The following is a 22,715-nucleotide window of genomic DNA, read 5'->3' on the forward strand; positions in this document are numbered from 1 at the left end:
GGGGGGTTTAACACGTCCCTAAAAAACAATTTCCCTTCCCCTTCTTCTTCTGCTCTGAGTTTGTCAGGAGGGGGAACCAAGTCCAGATTAATTAGATTCCATTTTGTGGTCATCTTCGTTTTTTCCTCCTTCCATGACTCTCTTGTTTTTCTTTGTCTTGCCTACAGTCCTTACAGCCATCCCGGCACCATTTATCACGTTGCCATCTCGACAGTGCCTTCCCCCTTCCGTGCTGGGAAGCCATTAGAGCATCTCTGCATCGTGGTGGCCAGATTGCATTCCGGTCCCCGCTCGCGACATTTATCATCTTTTGTCCTAACTTTTTATCTGCCCCTGCCCTGTGTGAAGCCCTATCTGCAATGCCCACTATAATGAAACACTGGGAGGTGAGGCTCAAGTAAATAACCTAATTAAACCTAGCAAACAGGGACAAAGGGGAGAAAATGCACAAAAGGCCTTTGTGAGAATGCCAGAGGAGGAACACTCACAGATGGCAGCGAGGAAGTCGAAGCAGTGATGTGGCACGATGCCCATACCACCTTCTCATCTCTGTATTTATAGTACTCCTAGTGGTGCTGTTATTTGTCCAAAGATGTCCTCTTTACGTGATTTGGACCAACATAGTATGACAGTTTATCCTTATTCTGACAAAGCACTAAGAAATGAGGAAGAAGAAATGCTCCTGTAAAGACAAGGATATATCTCTGTGATAAGGCACAGAGCTTTGAATAATGGGTCCAAAAATCTATCCCTCTCACTCCTTTCTAATTCTTAGGCAAAAGTCGAGCCAACTCTGATTGGTCTCATTAGGGATAAAATGAAGAATGCCAAGCGTCATAATTATCGGCGCACCGCTGCAAACAGTATCGAGTCAATACAGCAAAATGTCAGGAGGCCATTACTGGGCAATTATTAATCCATATCAAGCTGGGATGGACAATTTAATTATCACCTAATCAATATTTCCAGATCTTGTACAGATGTAGAGCAGTGACCGGGTGGATAGATCTGCCTTCCAAGAAGCCAGTGTGGGGGGCGGCTCTACTGTACCTGAACGCACTAGGGAAAGAATAAAAAGATCTAGATATGTCTAAGCTGAAAAACTTTCCTCGCTCCGGCAGTGGTTGCAAGCATTTCGGAGGACGCAATAGTACCTTGGGTGGTCTACAGGTTTAAGTGCCTCTGCGCCACTTTGACTTTGATATTTGCTCATTAACTGACTCAAACCCAAATGTATTTGTTTTTTTCTAATGCTGTCATAAAAAGCAACCTTGACCAAAGATATGACCGGTGCAAGCACAGCTCAAAAAGCCACTGCAGGATGCAGGAGCAATGTACTGATGAAAGAAAAAAGTGCTAGTTATTTGTGTAGCTTTTATTAACAATTTGCTGTAATATTCCATCATTGCCAATAATATTGCTTACTTTCTTTTGGTACTCTCTGTGTTGTCGATGCAGCCTGAATAATTGCTCTCATTGTACCTGAAACAAACTATCTCAAATAATGTCAGTCAAGCCTTTGTGCGAGTGATGAAACAAAATGAAGGCTGTGTAACAAGCCCTTGTGGGTTTCAAAGACACCACACAATGAGGCATGGCAAAACAAAAGTGGCTGTCTTCCATGAGATAGCAGTCATCTCGAGATAAGAATACCCTCTCACGGTTCTGTTTTGCTTTTTTGTTTGCTATTATTGTGACTCCCACCTCCATCCCTGAATCGCTTTAGTCACTATGCAACCAATTGATTATCACTAAGTTGCCTGGACCTGGGTTATTTTCACCGCTTATTGCCTCACTGTCTGTTTCAATGGATTATGATTTTAACATAAGATTGCATTTTCAGCTCACCCAGCACACATTATAAACCAGCATTATTCTTTCATTTTCCCCCCATAATGCTTCAGTTTCCATTTGCAATAATAATAATACCACAAGCCAATAGTACCACAAGCTGAAGAGCTTCCCTTTGTGCACACCAATGCTCACTTAATTCATGCAGCCTTGAAATGTTGACTCCCAGCTTTGATAGAAGTTGGTTGAAGTTTAACATTTAATAAGTGATACTTTCTAGACAAAACTTTTTTTTCACTGTGTGTGACATGAGACTCGGAATAAGATCAAAATGTGACATTCAATCCAAAATGCAATATCTTTAATCTGTTTACCTTTGACTTTCATCACCAATTTCAGATCCTTAAAGAAACGGTTGAGATAATTTCATAAGATGTCAAGAACCTAATCATATCTGTAGGATTAAAGTTGTAGGCTCTAGGATTACTTTTTGGGAAATTATCTTTGAGCTTTGCAAAAATAAAAAAAAAGGAGTTGTGACTAAGCAGTGAAGAAACATAAAAGAAGTCCCTGTAACTCATATTAGCTTTCCCTTTCCTTGATTCCTATCACCTCATCTGGCACGAATGCCTTTGAAAGTCAATCCACCCATTCTTTTAGTTAATCTCTATGTAAGCTCTTTCTCTCCCATGTTTTGATTTCTTTTTTTTTTCTATCTACCTACTCCTTACCACAGTGTGGCATGGTATGTTTAGATTCCATATCTTTGGCAGTTTACATACTGATTGTCAGTCAATCCGACACATTCTCCTTACCTATACTTTATCTGCATTAATTTATTTTATTAAATTGTCAAACCAAGTACTACCTTCTCTGGAAACATACATTTGTGCACTGTACATACAGCACATTACTGAGGCAGACACCACAGAATATGGTTATTTTTAGCATAGGTCAAAGTGCATTTTCCAGACCATCTGATCAGAGGTGCTCTTTGGCAGTAATAGAGAATGAAAGCATATTATTGCAGATGCCATTGTCCATCTCTTGCTTCCATTAGGTGTCCAGTATGTGTGTGGAGAACACAATACTATTTTTATACATGTGTACTGCTCAGACTATGAATATGCGTGCAACTGTGCAATGCTGGTACTGCTAGCATATACTGTACATACATTCTGTGTGCATTAGGAAGGAGCACATATCAGATACTGAATGTGTGGGAGTACCACACTACCACATGTGCAAAATTACATTACACTGCCAGGTATAAAATTGTGTACATTTCAAGGCAAAGAAGTTGCTTGAGAATGCGTTTTGAGACAAACCTTTTTGTGATGCAGAATGAAAGCAATTTGCAGCATCAGCAGTCAGCCAAACACGTATAACATGCATCTCATCTCGTCGTGTTCAACCAGGCCTTTCAGTACCACTTTGCTACCTGCTAACTGACTAATGTCTTCTGGGCCTCCCCATTCTCCTCCCACTGGAGTTGGCATAATTTGACCAAAGATACAAACAAGGCTGTCCCTGTGGAACTTAACGGCAAAACTACAGCTAATCACTTCCGTGGACATCTCTCCTTGAATAATCACAACGGAGGCAAACAGCCAATTTAATTGCGCTGTGTAATGAGAGGCAACAGATCATGTGGTGTGAAAATTCTGTCTTACCCAGGCTGTGGCAGGAGGAGATTGAGGAAGGTAAAGGGAATCATGTGTTACTTTTCCCCTCTCCGAGGGGTGAGAGGAGGAGGCTGGGGAAAAAACTTATTTGGAAGATGTACTTAAAGAAATCCATCTAGGTATAGATCCTGACCTCATTGAGTCTGCTCAACAGCCTTCCCCTACGGCCCCCTGTATTTGCTCTCTTGTACTAGCTATCAGACTGAGGGAGTGATAAAAGTGGGGAGCTGAGTGGATTAACTAAGGACTAACTAAGGCGTGAGGACTGAGTGAGATCGAACTTGGACTTAAAGTTTGTGATGAAATACTGTATGTTAGACTGCATGTTTGCCTTCACGGGGCCCTAAAAGGTCTTACCTTTTGAGGCCACTCTGGATACCACCCTACCTACCTCTCTGTTGAACATTAATTATCTACACTTAACTTGAAGTGTCCTTCATCATGACTCAAGTGATGGAGATGATTGTGGTAATTAATTAGTTGATGAGAGAATGATGAATGACATGGAAGACGGCACCATGGGACTATTAAAGCTAAAGGGAAACAGACTGTTCATGGATGTTATGATGGATGCTTTATAAACACCTCATAAATGTCCAGAGACCCTTCGATAATGATATGTATGTGTAGGAATGCATATTCCATGTTCCACGGTGTGATGGGATGGGCACTTAGAGCGCTGCGCTGTTAGAAACAAGGGCTTGGCTCAGTTTCAACTGGACAGGCCTATGCTTCTGGCTGTGGCGTGAGAGCATTTTCGCCTCTCAATGGAGGCTTACGCTCTCATTTGCCAGTGTAATTTCTATCACACCATAACTAATAAACCACACTAAAGCTGTGTGTCACAGTAAATCTCAGCTCTGCAAATGGCATGACTCACTCGGCGATGCAGGGAAGCCAAGGAGAGGGCGCGCACAGGTCCGCGAGTTTGTGAATAAGCGCGCAAGAGAGTGAGTTAATGAGCGAGCAAGCAAACAAACGAGTGAGAGGGCGGATTGACAGAAAATAGTGACAGATGCAGTGTGTGAGGGAGTATTAGGTGAGAAAGAGTGCTCTCCAAAGACGGACTTTGAGCACTCACTCTATCACTTCATTGAATGTAAATCAACTTTGACAGAGGGGAGCTTAGGGCATTAAAGATTTCCAATCGGCATCAAGCATTGGAGAGTGCTGTAGGTAGGAAGGTGGGGATGTAAGCTTTCTGGCTGGGACTGGGAGACAGCCCTGAGGCATTCCATGGAGATGAATGGTTTAGACCATTAACCCCACTGCAGAATCCCAACATACCCCACAGGCACACAAATGTGCCGCGCTGAGATCAGTGCAATGTGTCGCACTCTCAGGACCCCTAGAGTGAGACCAAAGCTCCAGCCTGGGGCCAGGTGTTACCCACACAAGCTCACACGCACGGCCACACACACATAGATGCATGAATTCTGAGGCAGATAATTCAAAAACACTTTTATAATCTAACTGTTATGTATTATAAAAGCGCGCACACACACACACACACACACACATTCCCTCTCTTCAAACATACTAATCCAGAGAGAAAGGATTTTGCTCCCTCAGACAAAGCTATGCATTCAGCAATATCCAGGTGGCTCTCTAACAGTATTTTCAAGAGAATAATTAATGAATAGAATGGGAAATACCACCTGGTGTCATGCAAGCTCCCCTATAGTTTTACATTTAGCTGGTTTTCTGTTATTCGTTTAATTTCTTTTACTAGTATACAAAAAAATAGACTGGTTCTTAGTGAACGGAAGGTGCTAAAGATATGTTTTAAAATTACAGAGTGTTAATAATCACTGAAATCGTAATCATGGGTCTGCTTTACTTGTGCAAAATCGATTAATAAGCCGTGAAGGTATAGCAGGTGAAGTCATGCTTTCGCCAGACCTGCATTAAATGGCCATTTATTCTGGGATGCCTGAATGCAGAAAGTGCTTGATGAGTCAATCCAGAGTCAGGACATAAATCCACTACCATTGCAAGACTGCACTTGTGCAAATAAGGCCATCAGACAATCTCCACCCCTTTTTGATTTTGAACCAATCCATAAATCCATCCATCGTCCATAAACATGGTGCTATTTTGACTTGTATTTTGTGAATTTAAAAGTGTGTAAAATGTGAAATTTGTTGTTGGAACTAAATCTGTCATCATCATTGAGCCTTCTACATAATGTTTTAGTATGACTTCCCCGTCTTAGATTACTGCATGTTTAGATGATGTGTACTCTAGCTCTTCATTTTTCCAACTGCACACTGCGGAAAAACATCATCTGTGCAGGCAAACGCTGATGTATTTCAGACTTGACTGGTCCAGTAATCCCATTACTGCAGCAACAGCATCAATCTATTAATTGCACTGTCACTGGGGCGATGTCATGAAACACCTGCATTGTTATACAGTTCACTGGCATAGCGTACAAAGAGTGATCAGATTTAGTACATATGCCAGCAAGGCCAGAGCCATGCCAAGTGTAAGCCCAGCAGATGCAAAACAGCTGGCATTGTGCTCAGCTCACCGGCTGATCCCAGCTTCAAAGGCATGCTACAAGGTACCTTTTGTGTAAGAGTGTGCGTGTGAGAGAATGAGAGTGTATATTATAGACCTAGTCTGGCGCACTGCGTTTACATGGTGCTCTATTGTGTTTTTGGCACCTTAAATGCTCAAAGGACAGATAAGGAGGTGCCACAAATGCACTGAAATCCATAGCATTTCAAAGTGTTTAAGACCCAGTCATTTCATGTAGAGATATTCAAATATATGGATTTTGTAGAAGGGTTTCTGAAAGTTTGTTGATTGCCACTCTGATGGATTTACAATTTGGATTATGGTGTTTTTGTTCTGTCAATATTCCCGCTGAATAGACATGAATGGTACAGCGTGGTGAAATTGCCTCACCATTTTCAACTCAATGTGTCTTGGAGACATAAGTGCACTTAGATATAGCATTAGTGGCTCTGGGGCTAGCCTTTAATTACCTGCATCAGGGCCTGTACAGCATCTCCATATTGCGTGTGATTATTTGCTTTTCTTGAGAGTGGGTGGGTCATGAGTGTGGTGAAAATTGCTTGGCTTTTGTGTGAGTCTGTGGTCTAAGTGCAAGGTGAAATCACTGCAATCCATAGATGAAGCTAATGGCCTTAAATAATACACTTGGGCATCTTTGCCACATAAATCGGCATTCATGGAGTTAATAATGGGCCTGATCCAACCTTCAAACATAATTGCACAGCACATTGTTGACAAGGAGTTGGTACAGGCATTTTCAGCCAAAGAAGACGATAATGACTTCTTACTCATTTAGTTCAACCTGCGAGCAAGAAGCATCTTGCATGGCACTGATAACATTGTTTTATCTCCGATTCCCAGTCTAGTCACAAGGTCTTCATCCAAACAACTAGATGGTAATTAAGTGTTGGCACTCTCAGCGAAGGTGTTTTCACCACGTTTATTACAAGTGTGAACATGAGGCGCCACTTGTAGATGTCGATGCTGTTTTCTTTTGTTTTTTTTAAAGATGCAGTGTGCTAACACACATTTTGAAATGAACGAGTGGAGCCAACAATGAGATTTCCACTTGAGCAGTGTCCGGCAGAATGATGAACGAGGTGGCAGACTGGGGGGAATTACAGTGATTTAAAGTGGAATCAAAACCGCCATGAGTCCCCTTGCTTTAATGGCATTTCATGTGGATACACAAACGTGTAAGCCGTGTGTGTGTTTATTTGTGTGTCTAATTAAATGTGTGTGTGGAGGTAGTGGGGAGGATGTAGGCTGTAGCTCTTAAGAGTACATACTGTGCTTGAATCAGTGTGTGTGCGTGGTTTGTATGTTAGCGCTGTGTGGGTATGAGAGTAAAAGCGAATGGAATAGACTCAATTTAAATCAAATTAGCATGCAGGCAAATTAAGCAGAGGGATTTAATTTGAGCTGTTGTAAAAATGCTAATTTCAGTACAGCCCGGAAGCTCATATGCAAATACAACACTATTTTACAATAATTCATATTAGGCCAGCCATGCATAAAACACACATATTACAGCCTGATGTCATCAGAGGAATAGAGTTAGCTTTCGGACTTGCTACAAGGTGATCCTGTTTAGGGGATATGTGCGCATATGCATGTATGCAAGAGACTTCTCCATTCATCTGCATGTGTCAATGGTTTAGCTCAGATTGCATCACATTATGTTCCCATGTTCATAGTATTGTAGTAGTGTGTCTCCTTGTGTGTGTGCATGCTTCTGTATACTACAAACATACATCTCCCTGATTTTGTTCCATCCTAACAGATATACAAACAGCGCTACAAATCATAGTTATGATCATCTGCATTCCACCCACAAAATACTGGAAACAACTGCAACGCTGGCAGATGCTGTTGGGTTGTTACTGCCGTACCGCTAAACAAATGACTCCTCATAGAGCAGTATGCGCTCTTGGATCATAAATGTGTAACTTGCTTCGACATATCTTATAGTGAACATATGGGAAACTGGTTCCTCACACAAAAACAGCATTGAGAGTCCGATTTTAACTGTAAAAGGAGGGGAAAACTTCTATCCTATAATTATTTAACAAAATTTAAAATGGGACTGTGTTGTTGTTGCATTAAAAAGTGAGTAATTTTGCTCCCATCTTTTTTCTTCACACTAATGGATCAAAAGAAATGCCGCGTCGATGGACAGTTTGCTGTTTTTGCCCCATGTGGTTCCACCTTTGATTGCTCGCTCAAAGGGATTGCACATGCATTTGATGCCTGTGGATGCTGCAAGTGAGCGCGGGTGCGTGCGCGCTTCTGGACATATGGCCGGCTGTGAAGAAGTGTAAGTGAGAGAGATGAGGTTTGAGTGTTAACATCTTAATGTTTGGAGAGGCTTGAGAAGCCTGTCAATACCCGTTTGACGTGTTAAAAGAGGAGGGCGCTGGCTCGCTGGGGACTCACCACGCCGTGCACCAGCAATGGGAGGAATCAATTAAAACACTATTAGGCCGAGGGTTTGACATGGTTCAACACAGCATGGGGCAGCGCTGGGTAGAAAATGAGTGGGGGTGGGTGGTGAAAACCGGTTTTCCCTACAGATGTAGCTCAGCATGTTTTTTAAAACTGTATTTTTGATGTGAATTTGTTCAGTGAGAGAAAAAAATCCTAAAACAGTCAGCAATTTTCAGTTCAACTGCTACTAATGGTAATGTAGCTCCATCAAAATAGGAAATCTTTCTAGTTACTCACACTGAGACACATTCTCACTTTTTTTTTGCTTCATATCAGTGTCCGGCTCATAAAACAATCCATCAGGTTAATGAGCAGCCAAGTTATTTAGTGCGGATGCCCACACCAGAGTTTTCTTCCCTGCCCAGGTGGAGATGTTAAACGCCTCCAGCTCTCCTCTCATCCTCCGACGCTTCCTTTTACTTCTCAGTAAAACACACAGAGGAATTGTTTGTTGCCTCCCTGCTCTTTCTCCCTCTCTCTCTCTCGAGCTCTGTCCCCTTGGCTCACCAGGGACAATTATGCCTTTCTTTCAAGCTATTGCCAAGCCCAATTTGCCACACAAATTAATTGGGCCTCATTTGAGAGGGGACAGGGTGAAGGAGAAAACGAGAGAGAGCAACAGAGGGGGAAGGCCAGAGACAAAACAAACCCACAGACCAAACAGAGAGATATAGCTACACAAACCCTCTAAGATCAGTTTTGAACCCATCACGTCCTTCACTGCTACATAAAGGCTACACTTGGAGACATTTGTAGAAAGAACAAATTTGGAAGCACTCCCATTAACACATTAACTTTAATGTGTTTGTATTAGGGGGCCCGACTGGCATTTTACTAAAGTGGGGGCTGCAGTGTCCACTGTGTGGGGTGGTGAGTAGGACTGGCTCAGAGGATCGCGCCATCTGTTGAGCAGGCCAACTCAGCCATTTTCTTCTCTCGCGTGTCTCATATCCTCCACCATGCCCACAGCCGGAGGCTAGCTCACACCCAAATGGATGTAGAGCACCAACAGAGGGCAGCTTTCCCTTCGGAAATGCAGCTGGAGTTTTGATGCTGGGGGTTGGTCTGGAGCACACAAAATTCTTTTTGGTCCTCAGTGCACACCGCAGATGGGGAGAGAGCCCCAGAGTGTCTGGGCTGGTTATGCACAGGACAGGAAATTAAGGAGTTTCTATGTCGCTGGAAGGGGCTATTGCAATAGCAAGGGGAGAAAGTGGGGAGGCCAAGATGCAGGCAGATTTAAGAAATGAGGAGAAAATTGGCAAGAGAGTGATTAGGAGGAAAAACAATAGAGGGGAGTTGGGATGGGGAGGAGCAATCACGTGCATGTGGGAGATCAGGCAGTGCATCACAGGATGGAGCAAATAAAAATAAAAAAAACAGGTCTGATATGTACTGCCTGAAATGGTTCTGGCTATGAGCAGACACTTACTCTTTTACCTCGGTTGCAGACAGGGCACACATCTCATCCCCGTGAGCCCCCCTGGCTCCCACACACCCCCTCAGTCATTAACAGACAGCCACTGTGGATACCTCGTGATACGTTTGTTTTGGCTTTGAATTGATGACCCAGCACAGCTGTCTAAGTAGGGTATGGGGTAGAAGCAGCTGCTCACGGCTAAAGGAAGGAAATTAATGTAGAGGGGTTTTGGGGGGGCCCGGAGGCGTCAAGATTTGGGGGCTGCTGACCGCACTCGTGCAGGTCTCCGTTACATGATGCTCAAATGTGACTGTGGAATGTCTGGATATGCGAGAGTGGAAGCTTTGTCAAGACAGTTGTCTAAGCGGAAGGTTTTGGCAACAGTGTTTTTTTTTTTTTCCCCTCATCAAATGTTGCTCTGTAGATTCACACTAGACTGTGGAAGATGGGTGTTTCTGCAAAGAAAGCTACTAAAGAGCCCCCTCAATGGTAACGTTTATCGACTGTTAATGCCGTTTTGGGAAGGTCCCATAATTAAATTGTGTCAATAAATCCTGGAGCTGCACATAAAAACAGGGGATAAACGGAGAAGACATTTCACCATTTGCCTCTTCCCCACTGTGAGACATATGTGGCGAGAGGCAGAGAAGAACAATAAAACACATTTGAACAGACTGCAAGGAACATTTCTCAAGCACAAAGTTGAAAATCTAACCCATCAATTTCACTTTGCGTGGCTCTGTTGTATATGACCTTGGGTGAACGATCCCTTCATTCAGAGATATTCAGCTGAACTGGGGGGGATTTCAGTCAGTGCAAAGGGAGCAATAAAACTTTTATTCATCACTCTGTGACTCCAGAAGCTAATGATTCATGGATATTAGTGTTAAAAAAAAAAAAAAAAAGAAAAAAAAAAAAGGAGGGTGGTGGGGAGGGAGCAGGACCAAAGCTCAATGAGGTTTGAAAACTGTTGTCACACATCAATGGGCAGGTGTCTGAAGTAACTCAATTCCAATGGCTTCTCATCATGAGATTCTTGGCTAAGGCCTGGGCATTTCTGGTTCACAAGATACGATTTTGAGGCAGAAAGAAGTAGTTGGAAAATAGCGATTTGAACACATTTTGATAGTTTGGTGAGATGAAGAGATTTTAGGTGTGTGCTTGTCACGGGTGTGTGCGTGTGTGTGAGGCAGGGAGGGAGGAACATAATATGAAGATTACTACTTGCCAACACCCCATCCTCGAGTTTTACTGATATATTGCCTTAAAGCATTTAATATTATTTGAAGAAAAGTTACTTAGAATCTAAGATCCTGTTCAGACATGTTTTAAGATATAGGCTACAAAAACACCCTGTTTTGAATAGTACATGTGTATTATAATGCACCCCCCCTCCCAATTACCTGATTTACCTAATTTATAAAATGACATCCGCTTCTTCTCCCTCATTCAAAAAATCCAGAATCTATGAATATTCTTAATTTCAAAAGTTAAATATAACTTTTCTCAGTGTGTGTGCACTCAAGGCTTCGTGTTTTCGCATTTTGGACTTTTGCAAGGACTCATACTGGACCACAACTGGCTTCCAAACTGGTTGGGATGTCACACAATCATCATGTGGGTGCACGCCTGAAACTCAGATTTAAGGTGAGCAACAAAGAAACTTTCCCCCCTTCATCAGGAGAATGTGAAAACAGCCTTCTGGTGTCAAACTCTGCACATACATCATTCTGCACAGTGAAGGTCAAACTTGTGAGGTAACAATGAGCAAAACATATTTTTGAGCGGTGGTGGTGGGATGTGGGAAAAATGTGATATTTTTTGTTTTATAACTGATGCAGATAATTTCATTCTAGCCTTAATTTACTAAAACCTTACTGAATTGAATATCTTTTATTCAAATAAAGAGATTTAACATCTCATACTGGAAGTGATAATATCACACCAGTATGCCATGAAGAAGTTTCGTGCATTTCATGAAGTATTTATTTAAGTTGCAAGTGTGTTACATGAAGTATTTACGTGTCTGATATTTCAATGAAAAAAAAGAGAAGAAACAAACCCCACCCCACCCCCAACAGAGCAGGACACAACACTTGAGGCCCACGTGAAAGCCAACAGTCCACTTACTTTGAGCGTCGGCGAGGTGGAGGAACAGACCCAGGACAAGCAGCAGCGGCAGCAGCAGCGTGGGTCTGGCTCTGTGCATGGTGGGACAGCTTGGCACCAGCATGCTTTGGCAGCCTCGGTGGCGCTGGCTCACAGAGCCCTGTGAGTCAGTCTGGTCTGATTTCTCAGATGCAGGGTATTCACAGCCTATGCAAGGCAAGGAGGGATGGGGAGAGGGAGTAAGGAGGGAGGAAAAAAGAGAGAGAAAAGAGAGAGGGACTGAATGAAACAAAGCTGTTTGGCTCCACGGGTTTTATCTATCCCTGCACATTTCTGACATACCCCCACACAGCCTCGGCTGGAGCTGACAGAGGATAGGAAGAGGCTGATGTGCTCACGGGGTATGTTCTGACAGTTCTCTAAATGGAATAGTCACTTCACACAATGCGTGTGCACGTGTGCGTGAGAGGGAGAGCGATAGAATGTGCACAAGAGAGAGGGAGAAACCACACAGATGAAAGGGTGGACTAATAAGATTTTGTCTTCACAGCTTTGGTCGCTAGCACCAATTAAATACGCTGCATAATAAGAGTACATTTTAAGTCCTCCTAAGATCAGTGTTGATATCTGTTTCACATAAAGAGTGTGTCTTTTGCGTGTAAGAATAGTCAGGAAATACAGGGAATATTCATAAATGCTGAAAGCTATTTTACAGTTCTTCAATTAGGAGTTTAAGTCAATTGGACCATTGAGAGGCTTTCGTGAGTCTTTCTCTTTAAAGTACAATACATGATATAAATGTTGTCTTTCGGTTGCATTATGATATACACATTCAATAAACCAATTCATCTGAGGGACATTCTTAGGCTTCTTACACCACATTTAATCCATGACAGATTCTTTAATAGTTCTAAGTGCTTATATAAAGTAATGGAGTAGCTTAGCTTTAGCGCACACACACACACAGACACACACACACATTTTCCTCTTTTATCCAGCGCTGCTCAAACAACCAATAAAATCTATAAGACAGAGTGGCCAAGTGTTGCCATTCATGTTTCAGCCCTATAGAAGGGCCACTACATGGCTGTGAAAATCAATGTGATCCAGTGAGCTAGTATTAGCTTCAGACCGGCTCTATCCCTTGTCATCCATTTGCTTAAGCCTGTGCTTGATTCTTAGTGATGGATGCTCTGCGGTAGTCTTCAGCGCGTAACACGGCTCCCGGCTAATCCAAAGTGTGTGAGCTTTGACGACATGCACTGCACTGCTGGTTAGCATGCTAGCTAGTCTTATATGCAGGATGCTATTGTTTCAGCTGTGGCGACTGGTGGAGCAGACCAGTACACGGTCTGTGTACCATGGCATTTCAGACACTTTGAGGACCATGCCATCACACACCGTGTCAGATCTCATGAAGTTTTGGGAATGTGCTGTTTTAGTAAATGTCTGTTCAGGAGACAGCAACTAGGCATATAAATGCTTTTTCCAAAAATAATATTTTATTGGCTGCTTATCTGCAGATTTGACCACCACCCACTAAAAGAAAATAAAGAAAAACAAACCCCCCTAAGCCCAATCAGTATGCCCAATTACGACAAAGCACCTCATTTCCCTGTTACCAATCATCCTCCTTCTTGCTCTAAGCTCTCCCTCTTTCATTTCTGTGGGCTGTAAATGGCAGAAAAGACGGGAAGATAGCGCACCTGTCACACTCGATTTGTGTTGGGGGGAGATAGACACGACTACCTGTCTCCAAGCGCCTAGGGGCTAGCAGCAAGCGCAAGAGCGGGGGACGTGTGGCGAAGGGAATCAATTTGAGGCAATCTCATCCCCCGCTCACACCACCGCCGCCGACACACACACACACACATATACATATGCATACATTTGAGCACACTAGACAGAATTTTCACATGAGTAGTGTTTGTAGCGACTGTGGATTTGATTAGAATCAACTGGACTGAAAAACCCGAGCAGGGAGTGAGGGGGATAAAGCTGCGGTATGATCCGTACGTACGGCAGGTACAGCTGTCTTTCTCCTCCTGGTTATTGTTTTCCGCATCTGCCCCGCCAAATCTAAGTGATAGCCTTTCAGTTAATTAATGTGTGAATCTCCATAATGACATGACACTAGGCAGCAACATAAGAAACAGTATTCAGCAGCCCTCCCCTTTCTCTACTCACGCCCGGCATGCGCACACACCCATTTACGCGCACACACACAATCACACACGCTGATAGAGGCAAACAAAACCATCTGTATGTTGTGTAACCACCAGTGAGACATCCAAAAGGGCTGTGCTATGTGAGTAAATACAAGGAGAAACTAATGTAAGCACAGCTAAACCCCTCCCCCCGAAACCTTGATTTATACAAAAAATTAAAGCAATTATTTTTGGTGTTGATTTGTGGTGCTAATTTTTACAAGTAAACTACACTGCAGATTCTTTCCTAATGTGCTAAGGGGGACGAGCCACCTGCCAGACCTGGCAGAGGGGCAGCAGTTTGCCAACTGCATTATTATCTGACAGTGGATTTAGCCTCAATACTGCAGGGGTTTTTTGTATGAAAGCTTTTGCTCATTCATGTGTAACTACATGTATGAGCATGTACATGAGTTCAAACGATCCTTTCCATTCCCATTAGTCCATATGAAAAGACTCCCTCAAAGGTGGCACCACCTGTGCCAATTTTATCCTCAACATTTGCGTTGCACTCTGCACCTTCACTTTCATACATTTGGTGGCACTGATGCTTTCCATTGAGCGTTTATTACAATAGAAAGAAAAAAACAATCTTTCTTCCTGAGCCCCTGGTGGTATTATTGTGTTCCCATTCAGTGGCGCTTCATTCAAAGGATTTTGCTGCTGATAGCAATCATGCATTATTAAACAAAGCCTGACAACATGCACAATGTTAATTAGAAAAGGGGGGAGTGTGTGGCAAGAAAAAGAAAGGGGCTGTTGAGCTGTCTACTCTCTCTCCTTCCCCGCGATCCTTATCAGAAATGTGAAAGAGAAGGAGGGTGGGATGTTTATATTCTCAATAATGGCTGGTCTCGATTCTCATTTGAGCCTGTGTTTGGTATGCTGGTCTATTTAGACGAGCAATATTATTGAGGGGAGAAAAACAAAAGAATCTGTCTTATTTATCTTATATTCCAGCCTTACTGGAATAAACTTGTTACGGGAAAGAACGCAGGCAGAGACGTTATGAGCTCCCCAAAGCAGCAGGTTAACAACATCAGCTTCACGCTACTTGTGTTTTTCCATGTTGTCGCACATGCCATTATATTTTGGCAAACCGAGTAGTGGGGAATAAATGCTGACTTGAGAATGCTACTGATGGTGCTGTTTTATTTTTATTTTTATTTTTTTAAACAAATCCAACATGGGTTTGAGCATAGCAGTTGCACCACATTATGACCATCCTTCGTGCAAGTTGACTAATTTCATTTTGGCTAGCTCCAGGGAATTTTTAAACGGGATGTATTTTTTTATTTCAGACACATGCACAAACCAAACTGAACTTCAAGGGAGATAGTGGATTCACGGTATGTTATCCTGACAGACCAAAGCAGCCACAAAAATGCCACCAAATCTATTAAGGCCAATCCCTTTGTAATTAGCCCAACACATGCAAGCACAACGCACCGCAAAACTACCAAGGATGTGATCCATATTGCACTGTGTTATAAAAAAGTTGCCTAGCATCATGCACAGCCAGGCACAGCAAATAAGATTTTGTTTCGTTTTATGAGGCAGGCCTTTTTTTTTTTTTTTTAACTTCCCTCCAGACTAGCAGAAATGAAGAATGCAGTAATTACCCCCCACACGCACACTTTCAAACAACAAAGATATGCAGGGCTATAGCAGTGAGCACACAGAGTAGGCTACTGTGTTAGTACGGCAGTGATGTCTGTGATCTTTCTTTTTGACTTTGTCCTGATGCTGAGAGAGACAGCAGCTGCTCCAGAAAGCTCTGAAGTTAAGTGGCGGCGAGGGGACACAAGGTGCAAGGGAGTCAGGGCTGCAGCAGATACATATCCAACCTCCTTCCTTTTGTTGTTGACATAATATGTAATTAAACGATTCTCCAACAGAACACCCTGATGAATAGGCGATGATTGGGGAATAAAGCGTGGAATGTTGGATAAGAGTGTGCGACGCATTTAACCTTGATGAGTGTGTGTTGAAGTTTACACTGGTCTGCACCTCACTGAGGCGTGTGTTTTCAAACAAAGAAATATCATTGCCAATATGCTGTTGCAGTATCACATCAAAGCCATGTACTGTAGCAATTACTCATCGTAAGCCTTTTTGCCTAAATTTTAATTCAAACATGATTGCCATTTTGAAAGTACTTTATTATTATTCTTAGGACCTTCACTTTTATTTTATTTTTTTGATATTATATGCAAAATACTCCTTTGAAAGAACATTTCACCATTATTATAGTTATTTGTACCAGGAAAATAAACCTGTCATTTCTTACACTATCCACAGATAGTATTATTTAACATATGTGTGGTCATTTCAACAGGCTTTCTGATTTTCATGAATGCTATACTTTAGATTAGGAATGAAATTATGAAAACAACAATTTATTGAAAATGTAAAAATAATATAATTTTGCCATGGCATCAATCTGTTGTTCTGAGATGGCTCTTGAAGGACAAGTGATAAGAGTCAACTACTTAAGTACTTGGTGTTGACCTGAAGGTCAAAGGGCATATGAAGGGGCACAGGTTGTTGCACTAGCAGCTCCTCTCTTTCTACAATAAAACATGTCTGCCTGTGACTCAGGGTGACCCTAGGGTTTTCAAAACATCATATGACCAGATTTATAAAATAAGCACATGAACACAGCTGCCCACCCCCATACATCTACACCCACCCGTTTCCTTTGCCAATCGCCGCTTCCTCATCGCGAGGGGTTAAGTCACGATGTTTTACATGCTAGCTGCAGCCATCTTTTCTTTTTCTCTAGTTCTCTCTTTGCCAAAGTGTAAAGTCTGTCAGTCTGTCTTCGCTGCATAAAGCCCCTTCCTTTTATAGTAGTTCTTTCTCTTCTTAACCACTCTTCCCTTTTTGTTTCTCCCTTCTGTCTGTTTCTCCTCTCTTTTTTTTCCATCTCCTGCTGCTTTCTTCTACTACAGCAATGGTGTGATTTAAGACTCAGTGACAAGACCGTTTCTCACACATCGCTCCCGATCAGTCCGGCATGTGTAATAACATCCCCCAAGCTAAGCTAAGCTATGCCCTCAAGTGCAGCCTCCACATGAAAGACCCTGACAACTACACATCAGAGGAGTGTATTTGCTATACTTATTTATTTACTTTTTCCCCCCATCCCTCCTTGCCTCCGCTGACCTCATTCAAACAAGCCTCCCACGGTCATAAACTATCCTTTGGGTGGTAGCGCCTGACTTTCTGAGAAAGTCAGGGTTTACAGTTCCGCCTGCAAGCCTGACTAATTTTTGACAAGCGGATGCTGCCAATGCTGTAACTGATGTCTATGGTTATATCTTGTTTTCATATGAATGAATCACCCAACATGAAACGCACAGCAGGAAGCTAATTGGGTCTGACATTTGTCTGTCTAATAATTGGTTTAAAAGCACCTGCTGTGGCTTTAGGACAAGGAAGCTATCACAATCCCATCTCAGCTGTGTGTCCATTGCAAATTAGAACCAGGAGATTTCAAAGCAATGCCCCCCCCCCCTCAGAATGATGGTCGGCAGAATGATCTGGACTTTGAAATGTCACGCCACAAATTTTGTAAAATGACATTTATTCATCTAGCTTGTGAACACAGTCATTAATCAGAAAATTTTGTTGGGCTTTTTCTGATAGCTTCCCCTTCTGGGCAAATACTATCCACCGCAAATAGAGGATACACATCTTCGAGGAGGACACACTTCCATACGAAAAAACAACTTTATATTGAAAGGCGCAGGTCAAGGAGAGGATGTTGCAATTTGAGAACGGTTACCTTGTTTGGGTGCAGAGAGCAAGGTTGTGTCCTCATGAGAATTCAGCACACCCAAACTGACCTTGAGCATACACTCCAGTACCTAAAATGACCACGTAGCATCAGCTCACAAACACTTCCTCCTCCCACTTGTTTTGTATGTGTTCTTTTTGTTTTCAATAGCCTCTCCTTGACTTCTCGTTCGACCTGGTCTACCTCTCCACTTCTCTCTCTCTCTCTCTCTCTCTCTCTCTCTCTCTCTTCACCCATCTTTCCCTCTCGTCTCATTCCTCTCTTGCTGTGTTTCCCAGCAGCTGTTGGGTTCAGATGGATGGTCCCCACAGCGCAAGACCCTGACCTGCAGCCTAGTGACTGATTATCCCGGTGGCCTGTTGTGCTGCTCCCTGAAAGCATACGAACACACCAATGCACACACAGGCACTTACGAAAAAAACACACGCACAAGGTTACACAGACATTGGATTAGCTTTGGGGCATCGAAGGCAATATATTTCATCTTTACACGTTTGGATCATGTCCTTTGACCTTGATGACACTGGTTAACACACTTCCTATTGAACTCTAATGGACACCACTAATGCTTTTTCAATAGCCAGCAGATAAAAACCACAGCCTACAGAGAGCTATCAGCCTTTGGGTGAGCGTGTGAGCTGTGTAAAATATTCAAATGATTGCCTGCTTGTTGGGAGGCCTTCACTTGTGCTATGTTTTCTTGTCAGTGTGGGCAGCTTCTATAGGACAAGCATGCGCCACTTGGGTCGTGCTTGACCTTGCGCATCAGCATTTAGGATAGGGAAAGAACTTGTTATCATGCAAACAGGCTCAATCTTGAGGAGTCTATTGTTTCGGGAGCAAAGAGTGTGTCAGGGGGGGTGACAAAAATGGTAGACGCAGCAGCAGCAGCAGCCAACCTGGAATGGCTGGGATTAAATTTATGCTGCATGAACAGGGGAGGTCTAAATCATGTTACATATTATGAACCAGGAAAAAAAGAACAGGGAGTGAGAGCAGGGCGGAGCAGAGGGGTGGAAATATAATGGATAAGGGGAGCAACGAGGCAGAGAGGGAGAGGTGGCGAGAGAATGGAGAGGACGACAGGAGAAAGTAATGTGGATGGGGTGGGGGGGAGGCGTGGAAAAAGGGAGGGAGAGGAGAGTGCGCTGTAGGGTAGAGAGCAGGAGAGGTGGAGGAAGAGAAGCAAGGGAATGTGCCTCACTGCCAGCTTTTCTCACGCTCCGTCTGTGCTTGTACGCCTAACAGAGGCAGTGCGAGGGAGAGATAGAGATGGAGGAGAGGAATGAGGGATGGAGGGAGAAAAAGCAGGCGCTGCTGAAGAGGAGATGATAGTCGCGAGGCCACTCTGACAGTGTAAAGGTAGTGTTTCCTGAAGGGACTGGAGAGACGGCAGCACGTGAAGGAAAAAAAAGAGAGAGAGAGAATGAGGAACAGGACCCTCAAAAGCACAAACTCAGGCTCAGGGTCCGCATCCAGTCGGATAGATGCAGCATAAAAGGCACAACTCCTACACATATATGCTGACAATCGTAAACTCAGGCGCTCATGTGCACAAATAGATACACACACAAGCGGAGCGCATGCGGGCACGCATACCCTTTGCACCACATGTTCCTGGCACTTTGACATCTACCCCCAACACAGCAACGGTCTGTGGGAGGATGAATAATCTCACTTCCGTGAGGCGGAGAGAATGAGAGCGCGGAAGGAGGGTGAGAGGGAGGTTGTTCCCAGCCTGAGCTCGTGTCGTTTTATGGAAAGTACAGAGCCCTCGAACAGACAAAACAGCATTCCACTGCCACTCGCCGACATGGCAGAAAACATCAGAACAGTGCTCTATTGAAAATAACTGAATAATACAGCAATGGGAATTGTGTTGCCCTCTAATACATATGGGATACGTCAACAACAATATGCCTCCTTATCTTTCCGTGTACACCAAGGTACACTGTGAGATGGTGACATTTTAGTAGCTCTTGTACAGAAGCCATGCCGTTTTGTGTGTAAATGCACTACTTAGGAGTACATGAAGGATGTAAGGAGGCGCTTGGGGCATACACGCTACACTCATAGGGCAGCAAAATAATTAAAATACCAAGTGTCTCCCATTATCTAAATGCTAATTTGCCTTGATATACCCTGAGTTAAAATGCAACGCCACATTATGATTGCCGTAGTGCACTAAGGCAACAGCGGGGAATTTTCCTTCAATTAGCCTACCACACTGTATTCTGTCTTTTACCTAAGGTGATGCAGCAGATGTTTTCATAAGTGAATTCGTCATACGGCCTTTGTGTCAATCCATATGGATTTCTTAAGTGGTTCTCGCCATAATGTTGTTGTGCTTACATGAATTGTATGTGTTATTATGTCAGTTTTATCTACAGGTAATACTCCAGTCTGAATATTTGCAGAGTTGGTCAAACTGGCACTCATGGGGACACTGACAGCAATTTTTGTTTTTCAGTGTATTATTGGCACTGGCGTTTTCATGTCTCAGATTTGATAAGAAAGCCTGAGTCAACAACTGAAAGAACAGACAGGCAGCATTAGAACCAGCAGCTTATCAAAACTTTTTCAATGAAAATACATCAGTGCCAACAGGGAGGGTAACGGGACAAAAAATATTATCACAGATACGAGATGTTTTTGCTGAGTACACAGATGCAGGTGAAATTGTGTTGTTTCTGCTTTTCCATCTATATCCTGATAAGACAGTCAAAGGACAAGCAGGGTGGGGATGAACAGCATTTTAGAAAGCTTTTTCAATATTTTAGCTGTTCAAGTGTCCCTGATAAAGTTTACTGAGCACCTTGATGTGGGCACTGCTGATTATTAGATTTGAAAAGCTAAACTTTTATTAAATGCTTGGATGCCCTTGAAAGGTGTTTGCTAAGCTGTCGTTCTCATTTTAGGCAGTGTAGGCTGCTTGTGCAACTCGGTCGAGGGAAAGCAACGGTTCACCCCGAGGCAAAAGCAACAATTCCCCCTTTGTGGTTTCACTAAGACAAATGCTTGCCATTTCTACGTCAGCAACCAAACAAGAGCAGTTTCCCCGTCAGTGATGGTATATTGTAGCGCTCGAACAAGACATTTTATTATGCTGCTGAAAACGAACAAATAGGTCCTTTTCTCCAGCCGCAGTTTGGAGATTGAAATTCAAATCAAATGCCACCTTCAAACAAATGTCAGTAAAGGAAATCAAAACCTTTCTGTCAATGCCTGGCATCAAGCAAAATACACAGTTTGACATTTGGAAGTGATTTTCTCTCCCTGTGTCCTTGTTTCATATAAAATGAACTTGGAAATCGTCAGGAAAAAAAAAATGCATATAAACCCACATCACACAAATAGTCTGTGCTGCTCTCGCTCTACATCTAACACCCTCTTAGAAACCTTTACACAAGCTCCCCCAACCCAATACCATCCACCCCCGAACACTCACAAACATGATTAAGACACTGCCAAGCCTGACATTGCCATCTTCCATGCTGTCAGTAGCCCTCACTGGGAGTCGCTGTTGACTGACTGCCTGGATGTGCCTTATCATTAACAGGGCCGCCTGTGCCACTGCGGAGGGGCTTTGATGACAGAAACTAAGGCCCCAGTGCCTGCCCCTCCCATTTTGCCTGCCCAAGTGTCATCTAAATGAGATAGGGCCCAGGAGCTAAGGGATTAGGCACTGCATAATTACCTATTTAAAGACCCTAATTGAGCATTTCATTAAGAGACTGGCACTGAGATTTTGCCAAGGAGGGCACTACAGGGACAGAGACGTGTTTGCCTGTGCATGCATGCGTGTATGCATATGTAACCTTGAATTCAAGGGTTACCTTGTTAGCATGGATCTCTCTTGCTTGTCTTTTGTTTACATAGCACTTGGAGCGTTTGGCACACGATTGTGCGGGTAAATCCAATAGAAACCTTTACCTTCACCTTTAGAAATGGCTGATGGTCATGTAAACATTACTTTTATTAAGTTACATCTTTAGATAAAGATTATAATTGTTAGTTCAGCTGCCTTAGCTGCCCTTAATTTGACCCCACCTGATTCTGTTGACACTTTTGCTATTGAATCCAAATAAAACAGACATCTTGTTCCTATATTCTGTAACTTACTGATGAATAAGTTACTCTAGTAGTGTAATAGTGAGTTAGCAGAGTGGACATGTTCCTGCTCTTCAACAGTGACCAAATGCAACATTTTCTATAGTGTATATTTTAACGCAGTCATTCTGCTTTATTTACTTGATAAAAACTGTTACAGGCGATAGACTAAGGCCTTCACCCCTTGCTATATTCAAGGAAAACTTGTCTGGAAGATATGTACAGTTTTAGTGTTAATGTGATGCAAATTCTGCTCCAGTTGTTCCAACTGCTATTTTTGGGTAACACTGTCATTGACGGACAAATACAGCTACAAACTAATGGAGAACATTTGAGAGTACTAGGCTCCACTACAGATAATAAAAGAAAAGCACTACAAAGCTAAAACATTTTCCATCTCTGTGAAGCTAATTCAGTCCAATAGAAGGGAAATTTGCATGCATACTTTACTGTTAAGTTTCCTCTAGTCTAACCCAGCGACAAAAGATAACAAGCGAGTTAATGCCACTAACATTGCCAGCCGTCAAATTGGTGCTTTCATTTACGCCACGGAGTGTCAGCCCCTAGGTTTCCAGTGCCAC

At 42.9% G+C, this 22,715-nt stretch overlaps 1 protein-coding gene across 8 annotated transcripts in view; it reads right to left on the bottom strand.

Moving 5' to 3' along the window:
* The window catches only part of LOC123980534 (receptor-type tyrosine-protein phosphatase delta), a 131,781-nt gene that overhangs the window by 83,051 nt on the left and 26,015 nt on the right, over positions 1 to 22,715 (bottom strand). For all 8 annotated transcript variants that reach the window (XM_046064967.1, XM_046064968.1, XM_046064966.1 and 5 more), the window contains exon 2: positions 12,037 to 12,222. In XM_046064967.1, coding sequence (XP_045920923.1) covers positions 12,037 to 12,139 — 103 coding nt within the window. In that variant the 5' untranslated portion in view covers positions 12,140 to 12,222. The remainder of the gene's footprint in view (positions 1 to 12,036; positions 12,223 to 22,715) is intronic.

Source organism: Micropterus dolomieu, linkage group LG12 (genome assembly GCF_021292245.1).
Source record: "Micropterus dolomieu isolate WLL.071019.BEF.003 ecotype Adirondacks linkage group LG12, ASM2129224v1, whole genome shotgun sequence".
NCBI classification, from domain to species: Eukaryota; Metazoa; Chordata; class Actinopteri; order Centrarchiformes; family Centrarchidae; genus Micropterus; species Micropterus dolomieu.